This window comes from Pagrus major, chromosome 21, assembly GCF_040436345.1.
Source record: "Pagrus major chromosome 21, Pma_NU_1.0".
Lineage (NCBI taxonomy): Eukaryota > Metazoa > Chordata > Actinopteri > Spariformes > Sparidae > Pagrus > Pagrus major.
In genome coordinates this window covers 11,157,949-11,180,159 of record NC_133235.1, presented here as the reverse complement: position 1 = coordinate 11,180,159, position 22,211 = coordinate 11,157,949, and the positions used below count along the sequence as shown (strand labels likewise).

Below are 22,211 nucleotides of genomic sequence, written 5' to 3'. Positions count from 1 at the left end.
AAGACAACTTTCTGTTACCTGTAAAGGTTGGGCAAGTTACAATCAGTTACAAATACACCACAGTCATTGTTCTACTTGCCCCTATAGCATCACTTGTTGCATATGCAGGGCTTCACAGTGAAGTTAGCATGTTAGCTTGCTCACCACCATTTCACATATTATGAGTTTTGAGCTGTTAACATCGTGAAACAGTCACAGTTTAGTACATGTGTACTAATGTAAAACAAGACTTTGCAGGCACCTTTACAGTTTTGAGGGACGTGCTGACCATCCAGCAGCAGCTAGCTTAGCCTCGGTGATTGCACTCAGCTCTGTAGAAGTCTCAATCCAGCTGTTGGCAGCTGTGACGCCTGAATGTCTAAGACATGTTTAGCATGTGACTAACTCAGTTTTGGAACTGGAGTCACTTCTCTACTCTTTTGGTAAGTGGCTAACTGCTAACCTTACCTCCCTGTGAGAAAGCCAAAAAGTCGACCTCCGAATTAAATAAATTTCATTACTGTAACCACATTTCTTTAGCTGCCTGTGAGCCTCTCTGTATCACTCCTTTTACAAGTCAATATGACGATGTATTTCAAAATAATCAGCCACTCATATATTGAGCTATATCAATATACATATGCTGCACATATGTTTATTTTCTCAGATAGCTTTGAAATCATGAAATTGTGGCTTAATGTCGTGGCAGGGACGGAAAAAAAGTTAACGAGAACAACTAAATTGTGAGTAAAGCTGCATTAAACACCTTTTTTACATCCAAATGTTGCCCATTAAAGGTCCAGTGTGTAGGATTCAGTGAAATCTAACGCTGAGGTTGTAGATTGCAAATAACTTAACACACCTCGTTACCCTCCTCTATAAATGCGAGGGAATAACCCCACAAAAGGCCATCTCTACAGCCAGTGTTTGGTTTGTCCATTCTGGGCTACTGTAGAAACATGGTGGTGGACTATAGATATAAAATGCTCATTCTAATGTAACAAAAAACAAAAAAAGTCTAATTTTCTGGTGATTATATACTGATGAAAACATAATTATGACTATTATATTCCATTTCTTTGTTAAAAAATGTTGTAACGACATCTATAATTAGCAGCAGTTAGCCGTTACTCTGGTGATATGCTGTTTTAAGTACATCCTACAACAGCTGGCCAGTTTTCAAATGTAGCTGTCGTAATATGAACATAGTCTGATTTGTTATTAGGAATGCATATTTATTTCATGATTAATTCACCCTTCCATTTTTACGCTCTGTCTTGTTAAGTGAAGCAGTATCTTCATTAAGAGTCCACTATTAATTCATGAATGGCACAAGCCATTAAGATTAATATTTAATTACATGCTTTATGTTATATAATCAGTTAACACATTGACGCTAGATGTGAGTTAAATGGTGCAGTCAGGATGTGTCGAGATGGAGTGCGAGTCTGAAATATGTACGATTCTCCTCCATTTTTAAAAGCCGAGCAATTCAGATGAAACTATTGACAATCAGAGTGATAAACAATAATATGAGATGTGTTCACAAATGTCTGGAGAAGGGGTGCTGAAGTCTTTCGGCTCCGTTCAGAGACGCACACTGAGTAAGGTCACATTTGGCATCTGGGCTGTGACTCATTCATCAGCGAGGGAAAGGTTAGGCTACATGCTTCTGTGAAAGTGCACGTCATGCATGATCATTCTTTACTCTAGGCTGAATGGTGTGCATCCTATCCTGTATTTAGTCAACATGTCACATCTCATCTGGGCGTGCGTTTGTGTGTGTGCGCGTCTCAGCCGCGTGGGCTTCGCGTGAGAACGCGGCGTGACCCTGCGAATGCGAACTCAATATTGTATGTCCACGTCTGCGCCCGTGCCACGGGAATGGGGGGGTTTGCGAGTCTGTGTGTGAAAGTATATCTATTATTACCCCTCACACACCTCAGGCTTGTGTGTCAGAGGAGCCATGATCACAGGGAACACCTCATGTTTCTGTGCGTCGCATCAGACAGCAGCAAATCTCAGATGACAGTGAGGCACAGAGGAAATAAGTCCATGAAACATTAAGCAGAAGCTTCCCTGGAGGAGACTGTTATTCATATACATGCATCTCCAACCGAGGGCTTATCAAATGTGGCATGTCTGCTGCAGCGATTTGACTGTCTACTTCGGCCCTACACACCGGGCTTAATCACAGGCGCATGGGAACGGGACTCCTGCGACTGTGGGCTTGCTGAGGGTAAGGCATGGCCGAATTGATTCCAAGTGGCTGCCAACGCCTTATCGGCCTCTTGCTAAGCACCCTGCTAAACGGCCCTGTCAGGATGCCATTGTAGCTCATCCATGAAGAAGATTTAACTGCTGCTAAATCACAACTACAAGAGTTTTTATTGTGGTGTCCAACACTGGGCGGAAGTGCAGGAAATTGGGTCGTGGGAGTATAATGAGTGGTGCAATTTAAAGAAAAAGAAGGAAATGAGCAATAACACTGGTGAAGGCGTCGGAGGGAGGGGAAGGGAGAGGATCTATGACAGAAATTGTAAAGCCGCATTTAATGCCGCGGTCTCAAAGTGTATCCGCAGGAACATCAAAGAACCCCCCCCCAATCCCATCGCCCCGCACTCCTCTCTCACACAAAAATCTAAGAAAGCAAAGCACCCAGAGGATTATTCTCCTCCAATCGCATACGCTCGCACTCTGACGGGATCCTCCACTCCTCACAAAACAGACCCCCTCCCACACCGAGAGGGAGAGAGGGAGAGGTCTGCGTGGTGAGAGGAAAAGAGGAGAGCTGAAGGAGGGTAAAAGTACCGAGGGGAAAAACTGTACATCTAAAGGTGTGAGTAGAGATGTGGGGATGTGTGGAGGAAAAGTAAAGTAATGAAGAAACTGGATGGATGGAAAAAAGGAAGCGAGGGTTAGAGTTTTTGCCCTTTTAAAGGACAGACAAACCCAACGAGAGCTGGCACTTGAAAAGCTTTACCTGCCCACACGCTTGCACACGTTGAAGTGGGTGAACCTCGTCCTCTTGATGGTGACCAGTTCAGTCTTACAGCATTCGAAACATACTGTGAATGCCAGATGTACAGTGAGGGTTAAGAGGTTGAACCTGACAACAATACAGAGAGTTACCCAACGCAGTCTCTCGCCAAAGCCCAGTTCGCAGGTGATAACACCGATTCTTCCCATTAGCTTCTGTGGAGAGCAGATCTTACTCAAGAAGACTTGTTGCTGCCAGTTGAAAATATTTCGAGAAAACAAAACTGTGTTTATGCCTTGACCTATGAATTTAGCGTCGGATCACAATCACACAGAGTATCGAAGAAATAGGAGAGTGACAGAAATAACAATGAACTGAACTCCTGGTGAGTTCTGAGATGAGTCAGAGGCTAGCTTACAGCTAATGTCTGTATAAAATGGTACATTGGCTGTTTGGGGGCAAATCAATCTCAGAACCCATCGGCTATCATCTGACAACAATTTAACTTCTGAGGGCAACTGAGGCAGCAGATACTAGATAACGGATATCTGTCCAAGACTTGCGCTTACGTTCGCACCAATTCGACTAATCTTTATAGACAAATGTAAGAAAGATGATGGCCGATCAGTTCTGAGACTGCAGTTCGGCCAATGCATTCTGCCTCTCCTGCTCACCAAATGATATCAATATCAAAATCATGTCCCTAGCCAAAAGATTCTGCATTCTCCGTTTATAGAGATGAGGGGAAAATAAAGTCCAGCAGTTGATTTCAAACAAAAAACACCATTTTGCTTTGCTTCCTGTCTGAACACATCTTTAGCCTTTAAAAAGCTTGCTCCAGAGAATCAGAAGTCATATCACACACCTGTTTCCAAGTAGTACATCTCATGATAAGTAACTGACCTTTGTGTGTAAGATTGGTGGAGGGCCACTTGAATCAGTATTTAGAGTGTCGGAAACACATTCCTGGCGAGGATCAATGCTTAATTACATCATGCAAGAGAGTGAGCCAGCTAAGAGAAAGTAGCAGACACCTGTATGCCAAAATACAAACATACAGATACGCAGACAATATTCAGCCCACAACGGAGCTGGGATAAAAGCAGAGTGCCCGGGAAAAGAGGATTGCAGCCCTGCATTTACAGATAATCTTTGGAACGAGGTAGGGCAAAGAGAAACCGAGGAATTCTGTTAACAAAATGAAGAGGGGGAAAAAAGAGCATCAGGCACGCTTATCTCTGAAAGGCTCCTGCAACCCAACCGGGTCAGATGAATAAAGAGGTTTTAACCTAATTTCTCACATCCACCAGCGCTCTGACCGCGCCTGACCACGGCGAGCGAGAGGCGGCGTGCGGAAGAGTAACGGAATTAATCCAGTTTTTCCAACTTGAAAACACAGCTGGAGCCGTATGATAAACGCTGCTGCACATCAAAAGATGCTGTCTTCAAACACATTTTCTGTTTTCCCTGAAACACTTCAAATGTGCGCTACACGGGGAGCACATTTTAGTGTGTTTCAGACTCTAATAAGTACATTTTAATATCAGAACACAGTTGGGATAATAAGGAGAGCAGCTTCAGGGGCTCACACGGTGGCATAAGCAAATGAGTTGGCATGGTGGAGAGCTGTGTTAGCCCTTGAACTAATTTACTTCCATTCTGTGTAATGACTCATCACATGGAAAATGATGGCGATGGTAGATCAAAAAAAATCATGCAATGGAGGTTTATCCAAAGATTACACTGCCCCCTGCTGGACAAAGCAACGAGACACTTACATAAGAGACGTCACTGTGGTTCAGTTTGCTGTTACCTGCAGACCAGAGTTTCAGAACTGAGGTCTGCAAGTGTGTGTGTGTGTGTGTGTGTGTGTGTGTGTGTGTGTGTGTGTGTGTGTGTGTGTGTGTGTGTGTGTGTGTGTGTGTGTGTGTGTGTGTTTTCTTCCACTTCCATTTCAGTTGTGTCTGCAGCTTTAAGTGTAAAGGTTGAGAGGATTTGCAAAATAAACCCTGTGCTAAAAAAAAAATCAGTGCAAAATCACTGAGCCAATCACAGGAGCGTATCTGCGTGTCAATGTGACGGAAAAGATGTTACACCACATTCTGTGACCCATTCTCTGTGACCTGATTGGGAGTTGCAGCTGCATTGCTGGTCTTTTCTTTCCCATAGTTGACCCTGTAGTGTCCCAGATGTTTATATAACACTACTCTTCACTGTAATCAACTGTACAAACAGCATAAGCACCAAATATTAAGCAGATTATCTGATTAACACTAGTGAGCAACAATCCTGAACTGTCACTGTCACTTTCCGGTAACACTGACCGTGTTATCGCACCGGGGACATTTGTCTCTTGAGGCTGAGAGGTTCACATTATTCTCCTCCAGCGCTCAGGGTCAGTTACCGAACAGCACTCCTGAGGCCGGGAGGAGGGGCTCGCCGGCCCGCTCAAGGTACTTCACTGAAGTGGCTGCTCGCAGCTCTAAGAAGGTCTGAGCTCAAATCCATCATGGCAATCAATTCAAATTTTCCCCTCGATGGCGTTGGCAGCATCAATCAGAATTAGACTTCAGCTTCATGCTCTTGTACGCAAAGGCGGAGAAGTCAAGTTTCATGAGTAAAATTATTGTGAGATTTCAGGACAGTCAAACACACCAGCCAATCATGCTTCAGATTACTGAGCAATGCAGCAACATGAGGTAAGGACTATTAGTAGGTAGGTGGAAGTGATGGTGGTGGAGTTGTAGGCGAGAAGGCTGCATTTCAACATTTGTAAGTGTGAAAGAAACCACTGGATATTTTTGATGAGGGCGCACAGCGTTTAACATTCGTAAGCGTGTGTCACCATTGGATTGGACCATTTCCAACCTCATTTGTGGCGACAGAACCAGGTATTTGAAGTCAAAACATGTTATTTCCCTAACCCTAACCAAGTGTTTTTATGCCTAAACCCAATCAGAGCATTATCACAGTGTCACAACATACAATTCTAAATTGAACCTAAACAAACATAAAGAAACGTAAAGTTTCAACATATCTATGGTTTGCAGAAATGTGCAGTGCCAACATTTATTCTGGATATTTGGTTTGTTAATGATCAAATTTTGAGCTCAGAAAATGCGAGGTGCCTCACTGTGAACAACTATTTTGATGAATAACAGACTTAACAGAATGACAGAAACACACATTTGTTAATGTAGAAATTCCTCGAGCCATCACATAGCTTGTTTCACTTTTATCTAACACCATAGTATTTTATTGCAAACAATGAAAATCTGCTTATACTAAAACTTTGTTTTTTTCTACATGACTGGACTTTGAGTGCAGTTGATAACAGATCAATATATTTTTGTTACGAGTATTTCAGTTTTTGGTGTCGACAGAACTCTACATGTGAGCTTGTTCCAGCACCAGTTGCTGTCTGTAAAATCACTAAAAGACATTTTTCACCGAAGTTCTTCCATGTTTTGCGCCATCTTTCTTTTCTTTCAGCTTCACTGGATCAATAACTAACAAAAGTAATAAATATAATATCTACATGATAGTAAAACTGTTTATTAAGTATGTGTTTTATAGCACTATGTTTCTGCTTTCAATATACAAATTCTTAAATACATTGATATGTCTTTGACTGTTTCTGTGCTTCTATTTTGAAGGTGAGCTGACTTAAGAAAAACCTCCTCTGCTTGTCCTTAAAAGTGTAAATGTGGATTTAGGATTCAGTGACACCCTTTGTCTCACACACCCCTATTGTGGCTGCAAAAACAGTGAAACACACTCTCTCGAGCCAGTGTTTGGTTTGTCTGTTCAGGGCTACTGTAGAAAATGGCGGTCCAACATGGAGGACTCTGAAGAGAACCTGCTCCATCTCTAGATATGAAAGGTTCATACAAAGGTCATGAACACATGATTCTTAGTTTTAGGTTGTTATGGACCATTTATGCTTCTAAACCTACCTACATCGTACACACTGGACTTCTAAGGCAACGTCTTGACAGAACTGTATTTTTACGAAATAAAGAAAAAAGAAAGAAATAGAAAAGGTAAACTAAAACTATTTTATCATTATGTTCAATTTACCGGGTGAAAAGTAACAGTATTTCCAAACAGAAGAGAAAAGCTTTAATGGAAAGCTGGGAAGACATTTCTTTGATTTGAAGTATAACAAATATAAACATCTGACAAGAACCGAACAGAGAAGAAGAACAGAACACAAAACTAAACTAAGAGTGAAGGGATTGTCTCATGTCGAAGCTTACAGCTACCTTTGGCTACAGAAATAAACATCCGTCCTCTTTTGGAAAGCAGTCAGTGAGAAGGAGTGGAGACGTCAAACAGGACCTGAGAGGGTGACGTTCACCCCAAATGTCCCAGAGCTTTGCTCCTTTTTCCTGTTCATGATGTCATGTATGGTAGAGATGGGCAATTGTTCGCTCTTGTCCCTCCTCGGGGCCTGAAGCAAGTCCACCACCGCACAGCTGGGCTTAGGACGCCTGCGTCTTGATGCCCGCTTCTCCGCCCGGGTCTTGGGAGGAGGGAGCCCGTCACAGATTCGGCTGCAGGCTGTGGTGATGCCACAGAAGGAGGGGTCGTCTGAATGTGAGGATCCCTCCGAGCTGCCCTCTGACGGCGAGTCTCTAAACATAGGTTGAAGTAACCTTTTTGCAAAAGGTGAAGGGTTTGTGATGACGGGTACACCATTACATACAACCCCTCCATTACACAGTTCTGGAGCAGCATGGAAAGAAGGTTTCAGGGTCTCTACTTTCTCCATGGGTTTCATCTTACGGCGTCTCCTCTGTGAGGGAAAAGATTGGGGAGATAGAACATCTGTTAACAACTGTTCATCTGTTACCACCAGTAATTTAAAAGGGATATTTTACACTAATATTCTGCAATGCAATAAATGTCTTTACACACCTTTCTGTTAGCTGGACAAAGACTGTGTGTGTCATCTGCATGCAGCATTTCAGGGCCTGTAAGCCAAGAAAAGCAATGGTTCAATTCTTTATTGACTGGCTACCATTCAAGACACCTGAGAAAAACCTTGAAACCGATTAGAACAATTATCTCGATGCCTCTTCTGCTTACCTTCAGTGGTGGCTAACTGGAATGACTCAGAGTGTATGAGGGGATAGGATGCACTCCTCTTCAAGCCCGTCTCATCACAAGAAGAGAACTGCCTATTAAGGAAACAGTAATGGTTGAGGTAAAAGTTGCATGAAGCGCCTTTATGGGGACATGAGTCACGGCTGTGTGAACACTTAAGATTCCAGCTGCGACATTCTCAATGAAAGATTGTATCAATAAACTGGCTTAATGAGTAGGAGCCATTCAAGGCACTGTAACCTCTGCCCATAAGCTGTAAAAGCCCACTTGGAGACGCTTACTCACATCTACATGCTCAACTTGAGCTTTTTCTTTGCAATTAAAAGGTTTCACACTATTGAATCTTGTTATAAAAGGGAGTATTTGTCATTACATGTATTTTTTTTTTTTGCAGAAAGTGTCTTGCTACCTTTCAGGAGAGCAGAAGGTGTAGCTTTTTGCCATGGGTGGCTCTGGCTCTGTGGTAGGAGGAACAGTGGTGATGCGACAGTAGTTGGCACACAGCAGCAGGCCGAGACACAGGCACAACACCAGAGACAGCAGCAGGTAGTTCTGCCTGTCTGACACCTGGCAGATAGAGGATTGATTATATTAACAGCAACACAGTGACAATGTCTGACAAAGTAAGAGACTGAAAAATACAGTGAAGAAAATGGAGTATCACTGAAAAAAAAATAAAAATCAGGCTGAAAACAAAAGAAAAAAACCCTGATTACAAATGAAGGCTTTGTGCCTGGAGCATTGTATCTACCTCAATCTGCAGCTGGCTGACTGTGACAGACAGGTTGAGAACCAGCTGAGTCACATTCTCCAGCTGGCCCTGCAGCAAGTGAATGGATTCAGTCTGACGTTGGTCCTGTGGGAGCAAACAGGACTACAAGATCAGCATCCACACACATCACTGAAACGGCATGGAAAGGTATTACAGCCGAAATACACGGGGCACGGATGGGAATACATGTAATGTAGGCGGAGCGAAGCAGGGTTTATTTGCAATTTAAACAGAAGGTTCCTGAGCTGTGCCACATTGCCTCTGATACAATGAGGTATTTATTTTACTCATTTCAAAACTGATTGACAACCTGTTGGATGGCCCCATAGCCACACACCTATTCACACTTCCTATGATTAGTGCAACTTATAAGGGACACTATTTAGTTTTGGAGAAGACATTCAAACTCAGAATTTTAATATTTATAATATTTATAAGATAATAATACAAACTCAGAAATATTTATTTTTTCCATAACTCAATAAACAAGTTGACCTCAGAGGAAAATACAAGTAACATACTGTATACTCCAAATAAACATCCGTGGCCATTTTGTCCTCGAGATTTTCAACTGCATTTTCAATAAATATGACAACTGTCTCAAAGTGAGACAAGAAGCATTTATCTCTGTATGTCTCTCTGTCTGGACTAATATTTGTTCCCTTTTATTCCTCACCTGCTCCTCTGCTATTCTCGAGGTGTTCTGGAGTTTAATGATGGTTTTGTTGAAAGCCTTCTGCATCTCCTCCATCTGCTTTCGATACCTTGAATCAAAACATGGATGTGTAAAGTCTTAATATCTCCCTCTGCTCAGTTTATGAATATGAAGGACAACTATCCCACACTGGTGCGTGTCCCTGTTCCTCACCTTTGGCTCAGCTGCTCCAGGTAACGTCCGCTGAGGGACATGTTCATCTCCAGGGCCTTGATGCGGTTGTTGAGTCTCATGAACACAGACTCCTTCTGGCTGGAGCCATGCACCGGGTTCCCGTTCTGCTCCGTGCCGTTGGGGGGATCTGCATAGATGTCCGACAGGGACGGTGAGGTTGGCGAGGGAGGAGAAGGTGACGATGCAGAGACGTCTTCTGAGAAATCCTCCATTTTAGTTTCTGTGATGACCGGATGACCACCAGAGGGCTCAAGTTCTGTGACGATGTCTGGAGTGGGATGGGCCACTTCAGTGATAGCGGCACCGCTTTCGGGTACAGCTGGTGGGTCAGGGTGATGTTCTACATTAGGGGAGGTGGTTGGATGGAGAACTTGAGATTGATCTGTCTCATCCTGGGTTTGGATGGGGGCATTTATGTCCTGTTGAGAAACATTAATATCAGATTCCTCTTCTGTTGGTGCCACTGAGGCTTCGTCCACTGTAGCACTAACACTAGGTTGTTCCGAGGCTGAGGGCTCAATGTGCTTCTCCTCAGCCAGCACATCCTGGCTCTTTTCTGGCATCAGCTCCTTCGCTGGCTCCTCAGAAGACAGCTGTGGTGTCTCCACAATAGGTGTAGGCTTGGCAGAGGATGAGTCAGTGGCACTGGGTCTGGGGAGGTTCAAGGTTTGACTGGGCTCCAGCAGAGGAGGTTCAGACATTGACTCTTTATGAGGCTCTGCTGTGTTCCCAGGAGGCTGTGGTGTTTCTGACGGGCTGGCTCTGATCTCTGGCTCCTGTTCAGAGGCTTGTTCTTTTTCATGGGGCTGATGTACCTCACTGGGCGGCTGCTGAGGTTCAGGGCAGGCAGTGGGGGACAGAGGTTGGAGCCAAGCGGGTGTTGGAGAAACAATTTGCTTTCTGTCCACTGTTTGGCATTTCCTTTTTTTGGACAGCAGAGCTGAACACTGCTGATGGAGATACTCCTCGAGGGACGCTGCGCAAGAGCAAAAGGAAGAAAATGAAGGAAGTAGTGAACAGTAGTTTTGGATTTCTTGCTGTCGCTCATGATGGTCCCTTTTCTCCTTTTCTTCATCCAACTCCTCCTCCTTTTCCAAAAGGGTGATTGTAGAGCTGATAGGTTCTTCTTCATCTTTATCTTTCTCTAAGGGAGTGACATTTTTTTCCTCCACTGGGGGGAGCTCTTGTTCGCTTGGCTCAGCAGCAGGTGCCTCAGCCACAGGTGTCTCTGAGGAAGGGACTACAGTTGCAGGGATATCAGGGTCCAGTAAAATCTCTTTCTCTTCAGAGTCAGGGCTGGAGAGGGAGAAGGACAATATAGTACATATAAATGATAAATAATATTACAGCACTGTATTATTTCACAAAGCACTGGTTAATGTAAAAGCAGATTTCAGATACAAGAAACTAAGAAAGACACCAGATTTGCAGTACTCTCGTGAATGTAGCTCCAATGTGTCTCTGTATTAATGTGTTTTAATGTTTCCTGTTTTGAATGTGAATATCTTGACTTTCCTATTGTACCTTAAGACAAATGTCTGCCTTTTCACAAAAAGTATTTCCCATTCTATTATTTTTAAAGTTTCTTGGTGGTCAATTCTGGATTGTGAAAGATGTTACAGGACTCATTACATGTACTCACACATCTTGTGACGTAAGGTCAGTAGTGGTAGTAGTGGTGGTTTCAGGTTGAGCTGATGGCTCAGTCATGTTTACTTCCTGTGATGAAAGGTTGCCTATAAAAGTAAAAGAAAATAAACTACATTGGGAGTGAACACAGAAATTATTTTACAAAAATCTTCATCAACATATTGTCAACTGTAAATCTCAAAAAACAGAAGCTGTGAGACAAAGCTGGACGTTACAGCTGTTTCCGCTGGTCATACCTTGCATTTCTGGGCCTCCACCGAGGACATTGACAGCAATGTTGTTGACCATGTTCAAAATGGCATCTGAAGAGAAAATGTAAACACCAGAGTCAAAAGTTAATACAGTCCAGGTTTGGAACATTAACACTCATTAATCATTATATGCAGTAGAAATCCATGTCTGCTATACTTACCTTTTGCTGATCCGATCAGATTCTTAGATGACTTGACTTCACTGGGTGCATATCCAGGAGGATAATCTGTAGGGAGCAGTGCACTTAATAACACACATCCATCTTACAACAAAACAATGATAAATGTGAGTGTAAAACCATTTTCATTTCAATTCACTGAACATTATAAAACAACACCTGACATACAAATGAATGGGGTCATTTCATTGTAATTAGTTAATTTATTTTATTAGTGATACAAACTGTACCAAATAGGTTGCTCTGAGTGTATTTCACTTGTGTAAATGCTTCAATTTATTACAGGTGAAGAGAAAATCATAAAATATATGATGCTCTCAGTTCTCACCCAAGTCATCATCCTGATCATCGGGTCTCTCTGGTGGATCAGCTATCTCCTCGTACTCTTCCACCATACTTGTGCCAAACACCCTGGGGGGAAAAAAATCATCAAAATCATTCTATAACCAGGCTGATGTAATGGTCTTTGACAACCTGTAGGGGGCAGCGAGCTACACTAAAAGCCTACATCAAACAAAATGTCATACAGTGTAGGAGAGTCATCCATCAGCAGGTTCTATTTATGAACATGAGCAGGTTTTAACACAAGCATCAACCTAGTGTTAGATTTCCCTTGATGGGGCACCTGAATTTGCACAAAAAATAACAGGCACCATGTGTTTCACTACTTCCTAATGTTTATTTAAGTTAATAGTAATAGTCAGTATGTTGGTTGTAACCATTTCTACCACCTCTTTTGTGCAGAAGCTTCAGCCAGATTAACAAACAGCATCCAGCACATGGACGGATTTAGGGTTTTTCTAAATGAAGGGCCATACTTTACACAGAAGGGCCAGGTATTATGCGAGGGCTCTAGGGTGTGCATATTAGACACTTCATTTCCTACATTCGGTGAGATTGTATGCATGTAAATAACCACACAACCTACCTAACAGCAAATCAACTTGGGGCAGAGATAAGGTGCCAGACAGTCATGGTATTTCTTGAGAGGAGAAGTACAAGTCCCCCCAATCCCTTCAAAATTCAGCCAACGCAGTGCTCTGAAGCGAACAGGGGGCATTTCAGGGGCCAATCAGATCTCAACTGGGGCCGACACCCCTGTGGCCCCGCCCTTGGATCCACCCAAGTTCTTACATCTGCATTAGTTCTCCTCGGTCCCACCAGAGGCTTAATAGTGTAACAAGGAGCTGCCCATGACCACATGCCAAATATTACACAATATCACTTGACACCATCTAGAGCTCATGCAGAATGCAGCAAGCTATCATTTGGAAAACATGCTTTAAGACACCCAATCCAAACACATAAGAGTATGTTAGAAAAACATAGCATTGCCTGAATATTACGTACCTTATGAGACTGAGGGGGCAGAAATGCTCAGAGCCGAAGTGAGACACCAGCTCTACCTGAAAAGTGGACAAATGATTTGGATACTATAATGGGATTGTATGCTGTATTATAACCCACACCAAATCAACACACTCAGCAGTGGTTGTGTAACTTACAAACAGCAAAGCCATGGTTTTGTATATTTGTAAAAATCAATAAGATGGTTTAAAAGGAGATAATGAGAGGCTGATTGGCAAATGTGAGTAAATCTGAGAGGAACATCTCACTGTAGGGTGACTTTGATCATTTGACATACTTGATTATTTAAATGACAACTGGTGGGCATCAAATGTTCATTATGGGCTGCACAATATGTTCAAAAAAATAAATTATTGTGATAATTTTGACAGATTTTGTGATTGTTCACATTATTACAAAAAACAACAAAAAAACGGCAGCTTCTGCAATTTGGATATTGTGCTTGGCCACATTACTCTTGATAATATTTGAATTAATTGTGCAGCCCTAATTATGTGCGATTATATGAATGTATTCATTGTATTTCTTGGTGTTTTAATGGGTTAGCAGCTAGCATAGCAAGTTAGATCTGGCTCTGTTTAGAGGAGATAGCACCACGTGAGACAAAAGACACAAAATCCACCTCCAAGTTTACTTTTCACTCACAGAACTCTACAAGAAAAGCAGGCTAACCTTTATGTACTTGGTGAACATCTGAGGCAAGAAAGACAGAAAACAGAGAGATCAAATTAAAGAGAAGTACACATGCATTTAATACAGGACCAAAGATATGTATGCTGGTTTGGAGTCACTTCAGACACCAAATAATCCTGATACCATCATTTTAGCCAGGTTGATATCCAGATTATGAAACACTGACCAAATTGGACTATTCACATTCTACATTTCAGGGAATCTTCTGCTGCCCATATCCAGAATAATGCCTAATCTGAGCAACAGTGAAACATCAAGATAATATAATACAATCTTTTGATTCTACAGACCTTGTGACTGTAAGGAAAAGGGAAAAAAACAAGGAAAGAAAGTGCACAGAAACAATTAAATGCTCACTTGCAATAAGAGATTACACTGATTCAGCACTACTTTAGCATACAATAGAGACAGATGCAGTGGTAGTGTTACACTAATAAAATATATTGCACTCACCTTCACATATTTAGCATAAAGATGTTCATCTAAAGGGAAGCTCTGGACTGTGCGCTCATCCCGAGCGTGAAACGTTCCCAGCTTCAGCCACTTGTTTGTTGGATATCTACAGGAGGAGATTTACAGTTAGTTCAGTGATGTGAACGTCTCTGGATTACTAATGATACTGAAAGAATACAGGATTTGATCATAAAAATTTGATTTCATATTTCTGATATTTTCTATAATGAACGACCAATAAAAGAAAAATTAACAGTTGTAATTTACCGATAGATTATAAGTTTGACACAAACGTTCACCTAAGATAAAAAATAAATGTTCCCATATTGTAATAAAAATCGTGTCTGGTAGCTGCAGTGCACACATTATAGTACCTATCACTGATGGAGACAAGGAAGTCTTTGGGAGTAGAAGAGAAGAGCTCAAAGTTAGCGATATCCAACTGCTTCACCTGGATGGGCTCACAGAGCTCAATGATGAACCTGAACAGGGACGAGAAACAAAGCGTCAAACACCGGCTTCAGGTTCAGAAATCTCAGGGAGCATCGCTGCACTCAAAGCCGGAGCTGCCACTTACCAGATTTTGTTACTACAGGGGTTTAGCATGTACAAGTCCATGTTCTCCTTCAATATGGCCGAAGTGCTCTGTGTGGAACAAATTCACAAATCAATACACGCTTTTATTCAACAGATTCCTCCGTAGGATGATGATGTAGTAATGTATATACAGTACCTTGGCCTCTGGGTTAGCACCGAGGATCTTGGCTCCACACTCCACTGAGGCGTAGTTATTAAAGTTCTTCTGGACCTTCTTCACTGTATTAGTGGCCCCGTTGTTAGAAGTGTGAGTAGACTGAGCTATTGAGAGGATGAATATAACAAAGAATCAGGGTGGGAAATTAGCTAGGTGAATTTGATCAACCCAAAAGCCACAGTGGCAGGTTAAAAATCCTTTGGTTAAAAAATCCCAAATTGCAAGTTGTGTTTTTAAGAAACTTTAAAAAAACATACTGCTGACGAAAAAAGTATACGAGCTAGTGTGTGTGCTAAAAGAGAGCATAAATGCGTGTGTGTGTGTGTGTGGTTGTGTGTGTGTGTGTGTGTGTGTGTGTGTGTGTGTTGGGGGAAAAGAGAACTGAAGTGAAAAGCGAGGTGAGAAGATTAAACTAGTTTGTCAGTAAACACTGAAACAATGTGGAGAATTAAGTAGAGCTAAATTGGTGAAAAAGGAACTACTAGAAATGGTGTCATGTATTATTTAATGTTATTCATTCATTCAGTGGGAAACTACGGAAGCCCTAAAGGGCCATGCATTCATACATTCTATTTCCTCCGTTTTCCCGTGATAACGAGTTAATTTCATTTGTTTTCTCGAGATCTCGAGTTATTATCTCGAAATAACAACTGCCGTTTTCCCGAGATAACGGGATAATTTTCTTGAGATCTCGAGATAACGAAATTTTGTTTTCCCGAGATAACGATATAATTAATTTGAGATCTCGAGATAACGAAACTTTGTTTTCCCGAGATAACGATATAATTAATTTGAGATCTCGGTGTTAACAACGAGATCAGGCTCACTGAGATTGCGCCGCCGATATAGCTGAAGTCTTTTTAGATTACGCACACTAATGTGTATATTATCTGTAATAGCAAGGCATAATGCTATTTCAGCCTGTGTCAGGCCTTGATTGAAAAGATATGTGACGCGGTGATCAATATGCTCCTGTTCCTCTGACATTGCTACACTGAATGATGTTTCCTGCAATGATTTAATATACTACACTATCGTTTTGTTTTCTCAAGATCTCGAGAAAATTATCCCGTTATCTCGGGAAAACGGCAGTTGTTATTTCGAGATAATAACTCGAGATCTCGAGAAAACAAATGAAATTAAGTCGTTATCACGGGAAAACGGAGGAAATAAAATGTATGAATGCATGGCCCTTTAGGGCTTCCGTAGAAAACACTGTACATTGATACAGATATCAGACTGTTATATTCTGGATCATCAAGCTTAACACAACTTTAGAAGCAGGATAAACTAAACTCTTACTCTTTTCTTTCTCCACCTCCATCACCTTCCGCTTCCACTCATCAAATGTGGGGATGTCCTCGTGGTCTTTGCTGCTCACAGGGGAATCTGTGTCTGTGGTGACAGAGGAGCTCGGGTCCTGTCCGAGATAATGAGAAAATGAGAGCTGGGACACCTCCTTTGGTAGAGAGAGGAAAATAGTTCACGCGGTGTGCGAGTTCCTTACTTGCTCATTCAGCGTTTGAGATGTGTTGGTCTCCACACGCGTGCTGTGACCAGCCGAAGGACTCAGAGGAGGGTCGCTGTGGGTTTTAGTTCCTGCGATGTGAACATTGGAAGTGTTCTCCAAAACTATTGGAGGACTGCTGTGGGAACAAAACATACATTATTGTCTTTTAAGTTAAACTTCAACCACAAATCCAACTTGACAACAATGCAAGACAAGTGTATATTTTTTGCTCACTAAGTAGGGCAGAAGATGAACTGTCCCCACCTTTCACTGTCATATGGATTGTTCTCTTCCTCTTCTTCTTCTTCACAGTGAGCTGGGGGCTGGTCAGAATCACTAACATCAGGTGCAGCTACTTCAGATGCGTCATCTGAAGCACTGAAATGAAACAACAACAAATGTTGCTCTCTAATTAGCAGGGAGACATCAAGGAAAACATGAATATTTTAAAGGAACTCTAACGGAGTGCTGTAACCTTAAGCAATGCACATCACATTTTCTGAAACAAGAAAATAATGAGACACAGCAAAACAAGCTCTTTTTTGCTATTTTTACAGATAACTGACAGATTAAATGAACTAATAACTTGCCTATTTGGGATGTTGTCTTGAATATCAAGGATGTCAGGGTTGTTTCTAAGCCCAGCAGCAGGACCAGAAACAGGGTCAGGGGAAGGCAGCAGGGGGGCTGGGTCCTGGTCTTCAGTGATGGAAGTTTCAGGATGTTGATTTTCTGAGTTTTGCTCAGGTTCTGGCTCAGGTTGTGAAAGTCCTTTGTCTGCCTCCAGCTCTACCTCTACAGCAGGCTCCTCTGCTTCAAAGGCCTGATGGATAAACGGAGAGAGATATGTGAGCTGTCAAGGGAAATGTTGAAACGGCTGGACCATTAGGCAGAGTTGGATTGATCAACAAAACACTTAAAGCGTCAGATGTTCCAGGAACGATCAATAATAAAAACTGGATGGTACGATGCACATGACTGCTTATCCAGGTCTGAAACTGCTGAGTTGTTCCTTTAGAACCTTTAGAAAGCTTAGCTTAAAAATTTCTTACACAAATGTCACAGGACATTGTAGTATTAAGCTGGGGGATGCACCAAATCTAGGTTTAATTTACAGAAATGCTACAACTATAATGTACCTCTGAATATTGTTTATTGTCCACTTCTTGTGTTGTCTGCTCCTCTTTCTGCCGATCATCCTCTATCAACTGTTCATTTTCAGGCAGGGACTGGACAGGTAACACCAAGCTTTCCTCGACCTAGACATAAACACACACACACACACACACACACACACACACACACACACACACATAAATGCATGCAGGTATCATTGATACCATGATAGAGACAGTTCAGTCACAAAAGACAAAACACCCACAACTCTAAATGAGCAACATAAATATTTTTGTTGGCCCGTATATTCAGACATTCGGTTGTAAAACAGGTGTTGATCTGATACATGTCTAGCATGGCAGCAGGTTTCCTGTGTGGTTAATATAGAAAGAGAGTATACAGCTAACGCTACCTTATGAGGCTGAATCTTTTCCCCTGACTCTTCCTCCGAACCGACGTCCTGTGAGGACTCAGGCCTCTGGGCCTCTTGGTGCGGCTCCGTGCAACCAACATAGCAACTAGGGTACCTACGAGACAAAGGAAAATGCAAAGAGTGTCATAACAGCACTGAGTCAACTTGTCAGAATATGGGTCACTTGTGTGTGAAAAATATCCTGGTATCTGGGAAAAGAAACATCAGTATAAGGAGTATTCACACACTCTTGAATCAAGCACACTAAACTTTGTATTTGACTGCAGTGAGTCATACACAGTGTCCCAGTGTGACGCACTGAGAATGTCCCAGTGGTCTGTACCCCAACGTAGACAATTTATCTTATCTGGATTCAAAGTCAGGGAACGTTGTCAAGAGACACGCCTCAAAAGAGTTGTACATTGCTCAACCCGACTGTAAGGCCTTGAAAAATATACCTGAAATCTGCAATATTTTTAAAATGTTCTGTTTCTGTAGGTTATCTATTAACTGAAAACTACTGGATCTGTCAGACACACAAAAAGACACATGAAAGTGAAAATAAAGAATAAATGACATTCACTTCTTTCGCTTCCGTTTTTAAAGTTAGATTTGAGTTTCTGTGTATACAGAAATGAAAACCCTATGTGTTTTAATCACCACAGTACTGTTAGGTGACACTGAGCCAGAGAAACGGTCAGGGTCACATTGATGTCCTCACTCCTGGCAGGAAATCAACAATAATTAGCAGTAACAAGGCTTTAAATAATCGCAATAATAACGGCACGTTCCTGTGGGGGAAACGTCCTCATGATCCCGTCTCAAAGGCCACACTCCAACTTGTCAACAATCCAAGCCATTATCTGGATTGTAGTCTGGATTCTAGGTCAAGTAGTTTACTTACTACTGGGCTGGATGGAGCAACTGCCTTGTTGATCTGACTTGAGGAGGCTAGACTAATCACAAACACTTTAGTGAACAACAGAGCTTTGTCTTCTAATTGAAAGCCAGTGGCCATAATGTAACTCCCAAAGGAGCAAGAGTGGTCTTAAGGCACGACTCACTAAATAATTAACTAACCGGTTACAGACAAAGAGTTAAAGCAGTAGACTTTACAATAAAAAGGCAGGAAGTGTGGGAGATTTTTAGATGGATCCCTAATGATGAAAGGGATATTCCCTGTGTGGGTGAGGCTAATATTTTACACCGTATGCCGCATTCGAGTAACTGAAATAAAAATGGATGTAGTGTTTCAGGGACAGCAGAAGCTATCAAATACACAGAAGAGAGCATTTACAGAGCAGGTTGGATATGAAGGAAGGACCTGTTGCCCATGATGCAAAAAAATGAAAAAGATAAGCATGTTTCCAACAAGTTCAAAGATCACGTGCATGTTTCCACCATCATCAAGCCTGTTCTTGAGACACACCTCTGACTGACACATCTTTCAGACACACCTCTGACTGACAAGTGACCTGTGAGTTTTTCCAACGTTTGTCACATGATGTGTCATTGACTACAACAATTTCTAACCTGACTAATAAGATGACAACATGGCGTCACCCGTACAGTGATTATGATTTCATGCACTAAAGGAATTAGATAGAGAAATTATATATTATGCATTATATATTAATATTGATGCACTGGCATATTGCATGAATCACTTGAGCTATGATAGTGCTTTATTTTATCTTATGGAAATGACTATAATAGTACTGTATAATGAGTTATCCTTTCATTCCTAACCCTTATTAAAAATCCTTTAAATTGAAATCAAAAATCCAATTTTGCCATAAAATCTTCCCTACAGTGGTCTAATACAAGTACAACCAGATGCATTAAATGGATATATACATACAATGGCATTACAACTCTCCAATAGTGGTGAAAATGTATATTAGTGATGCCAGTAACGGATGACTGCCTGCTTCACATGGTCGATACTGAGGAAAAGAAATGCTAAGATGTAATGGGCAAAGATGGATCAGTTAATATTTCATAGCTCTTATGAGATTTCTTTTGTTAAAACTTGTAGACTTTTCCCCTCACTCCTCATCGGCTTTAATTTGGTGATCAGCCGATAGTTGATAATAGAAATGGTCTATAGTAATTTATGTCTTCGATACACTGTACACCATCCAACTCTATGTAAGAGCAACAATTTTAGAAAAAAAAATAAAATCCAGTCTTCGTTCATTCTTCCGTATCATCAAAAAGACCTTCTCACAGCAGGCAGCTGGACATGTCATAACAAGACAAGCACAGGTGTGATTAATAACATTCATTACAACTCAGTTCCTCCATCAAGTGTCCCAGTTTGCCCCTCCAGTTTTCCAGCATGCATTATAACATGGCTCTGGAGCTGAAGAACCTGAATGTGTTACAGCTGTTAATTATGTTATTAATAACACTTGAATGTTTCCACTGCAAAGGCATGTCTGACATCTATTAACCACGGTGTGGTGGAGAGAAGACCACAGCATGAACTATCACAGGGCACCTTAACATTTTACTGTAATGTACTGTGTGGCACGAGAGTATAGCAGACACCCTTCACTCAGCTTCACTGTAAAATGAGAGCTAATGCAATGAAAGTAGGTCAGGTCAAAATCATCACCAACATAGATCTTAATACCATATTACATCATGTCCCTCCCTCCCATCTCTATGTGAAGTACAAGAGTCAATGTTTTGTTAATATCCTGTAACATCATGGCTAAAGCCCATGATCATCCGATATAATCTCCCTCTCTGCTGGCTTTACTGTGCTCTGTCAGACTTACACAGACCACAACCTCCAGCTTTCAAGAGGACTGACATGACTGACGTGACAGGCCTTTAATCCTGTCATGAACCAAATCTGTGTAACGTCGGCTAACGTTAGCTTTGTGACAGTATGGGTCGTGGGAATAAACAGCCAGTGATGTAGACTCAGCAGATTCATGTGTGAGAGTGTGTGGCAGAGATCTTGAGAATGTTTTAGTCAGCAGTCCAGTGTGAAGGCTACAGTATAAGCGTGTCAGCTAGAGTTTTATAGAGGATTAATACATGACACAAACTTGTAGCGGCTGATTAAACCTAGATCATTCTGCCAAATCACAAGGTAGTGCAATATCATGAGGAGGTGGAGGGTTAATGTTACATGTTAGAGAGCCACTAACTTAGGCAAAACTCGTTTACTAGTTAGCTAGCTAGCAGTATTAAACTTAGCTAACATGCTAATACTGTACTTATGGTCAGCAACTCAAGCTAACTCGATATGACAACAAGTCAGAAGTCAGCCAGGTGCCACATCACAGTATAAGCTAGCTAGCTAATATAGTGCGTTGTAGCTAACTTACCTGTACCTTGGTTAACATAAGCCAGACAGAGTGATAGTTTCCAAAGCTAACGTCTGTTAGTGACTTCATAATAATGACACACAGTTCAAATGGGACGAATTTAATCAACTTACCAACAGACTACAGCTACACATAGCGACACTGACACAACTCGCCATAACAGTGGTATCATCTTCATCCCTCTCCTGCCGGGACAGACATCCTCGCCGAACTCAGAAATAGAGTTTTATCCTTTTAGCTGGCGGGCTCCTGACCTATGTTGAACATTAATTCAACCACAGTTTCCTTGTGACTTGGCTAATGTCCGCAGTTTCACGGCTGAAGTGTGATGCTAGCCGCTGTCAGCCACACACAACCTGCTATCAACTGTCAGTGCGTGTCATCGTCCGGCTGTCCAATGAGAAGGCAGAGGGGCTCCTGCGCAGTTCAAACCGAGCGTGCGTTGGGAGCGCTCGTTTCGTAGCCTCTCATCGCCCGTGCAGGTGGAGCTTCTCTTAGAGGGAGTATTTAAGCGGAGTATGAGAGGCTAGTCATGCCTTCAGATGTTATCATAACAGTGATACTTGCGACTCAATTTGACAAAAGTAGTCCCAGGGAGTGATAAAGGTGACTGTAACACGAGTGGCCGAGATGCCGTGTTTAATGGGTGATTAATACCGAAGCAACAACAACAGCTGATGCAAAAACTGCAACCTTACAATAACAAAATAAGAAATCAGACTTTTTTTTTCTTTTACATCCATGCTCGACAG

At 41.9% G+C, this 22,211-nt stretch overlaps 1 protein-coding gene across 2 annotated transcripts; it reads right to left on the bottom strand.

The window, feature by feature from the left end:
* Nucleotides 1-7,058: 7,058 nt before the first annotated feature.
* On the bottom strand, nucleotides 7,059-21,842 carry LOC141016882 (SUN domain-containing ossification factor-like). Of its 2 annotated transcripts, none has more exons than XM_073491455.1 (24): nucleotides 21,573-21,842; nucleotides 18,116-18,230; nucleotides 17,727-17,846; nucleotides 17,178-17,410; nucleotides 16,852-16,965; nucleotides 16,585-16,723; nucleotides 16,380-16,497; nucleotides 15,057-15,181; nucleotides 14,901-14,968; nucleotides 14,698-14,805; nucleotides 14,324-14,429; nucleotides 13,850-13,870; nucleotides 13,160-13,215; nucleotides 12,138-12,220; nucleotides 11,792-11,857; nucleotides 11,616-11,681; nucleotides 11,372-11,465; nucleotides 9,709-11,025; nucleotides 9,517-9,604; nucleotides 8,820-8,924; nucleotides 8,478-8,635; nucleotides 8,051-8,142; nucleotides 7,880-7,935; nucleotides 7,059-7,757 (listed from the first exon to the last, which is right to left on the bottom strand). In XM_073491455.1, the coding sequence occupies exons 1-24, from the start codon at nucleotides 21,635-21,637 to the stop codon at nucleotides 7,290-7,292; spliced, it is 3,981 nt and encodes a 1,326-aa protein (XP_073347556.1). In that variant the 5' UTR covers nucleotides 21,638-21,842; the 3' UTR covers nucleotides 7,059-7,289. The 2 variants fall into 2 exon arrangements, with proteins under 2 accessions (XP_073347556.1, XP_073347557.1); XM_073491456.1 differs by having other exon boundaries at nucleotides 16,585-16,720; nucleotides 21,573-21,718.
* Between the last annotated feature and the right edge of the window lie 369 nt (nucleotides 21,843-22,211).

Coding starts and splice junctions, on each gene's coding strand:
- LOC141016882 (XM_073491455.1), bottom strand. CDS start 21,637: ATGAAGATGATACCACTGTTATGGCGAGTTGTGTCAGTGTCGCTATGT. Junction 16,724..16,851: donor AATCCATATGACAGTGAAAG/GTGGGGACAGTT, acceptor TTGTTCCCACAG/CAGTCCTCCAATAGTTTTGG. Junction 8,143..8,477: donor ACCTTCTGCTCTCCTGAAAG/GTAGCAAGACAC, acceptor TTTCCTTAATAG/GCAGTTCTCTTCTTGTGATG.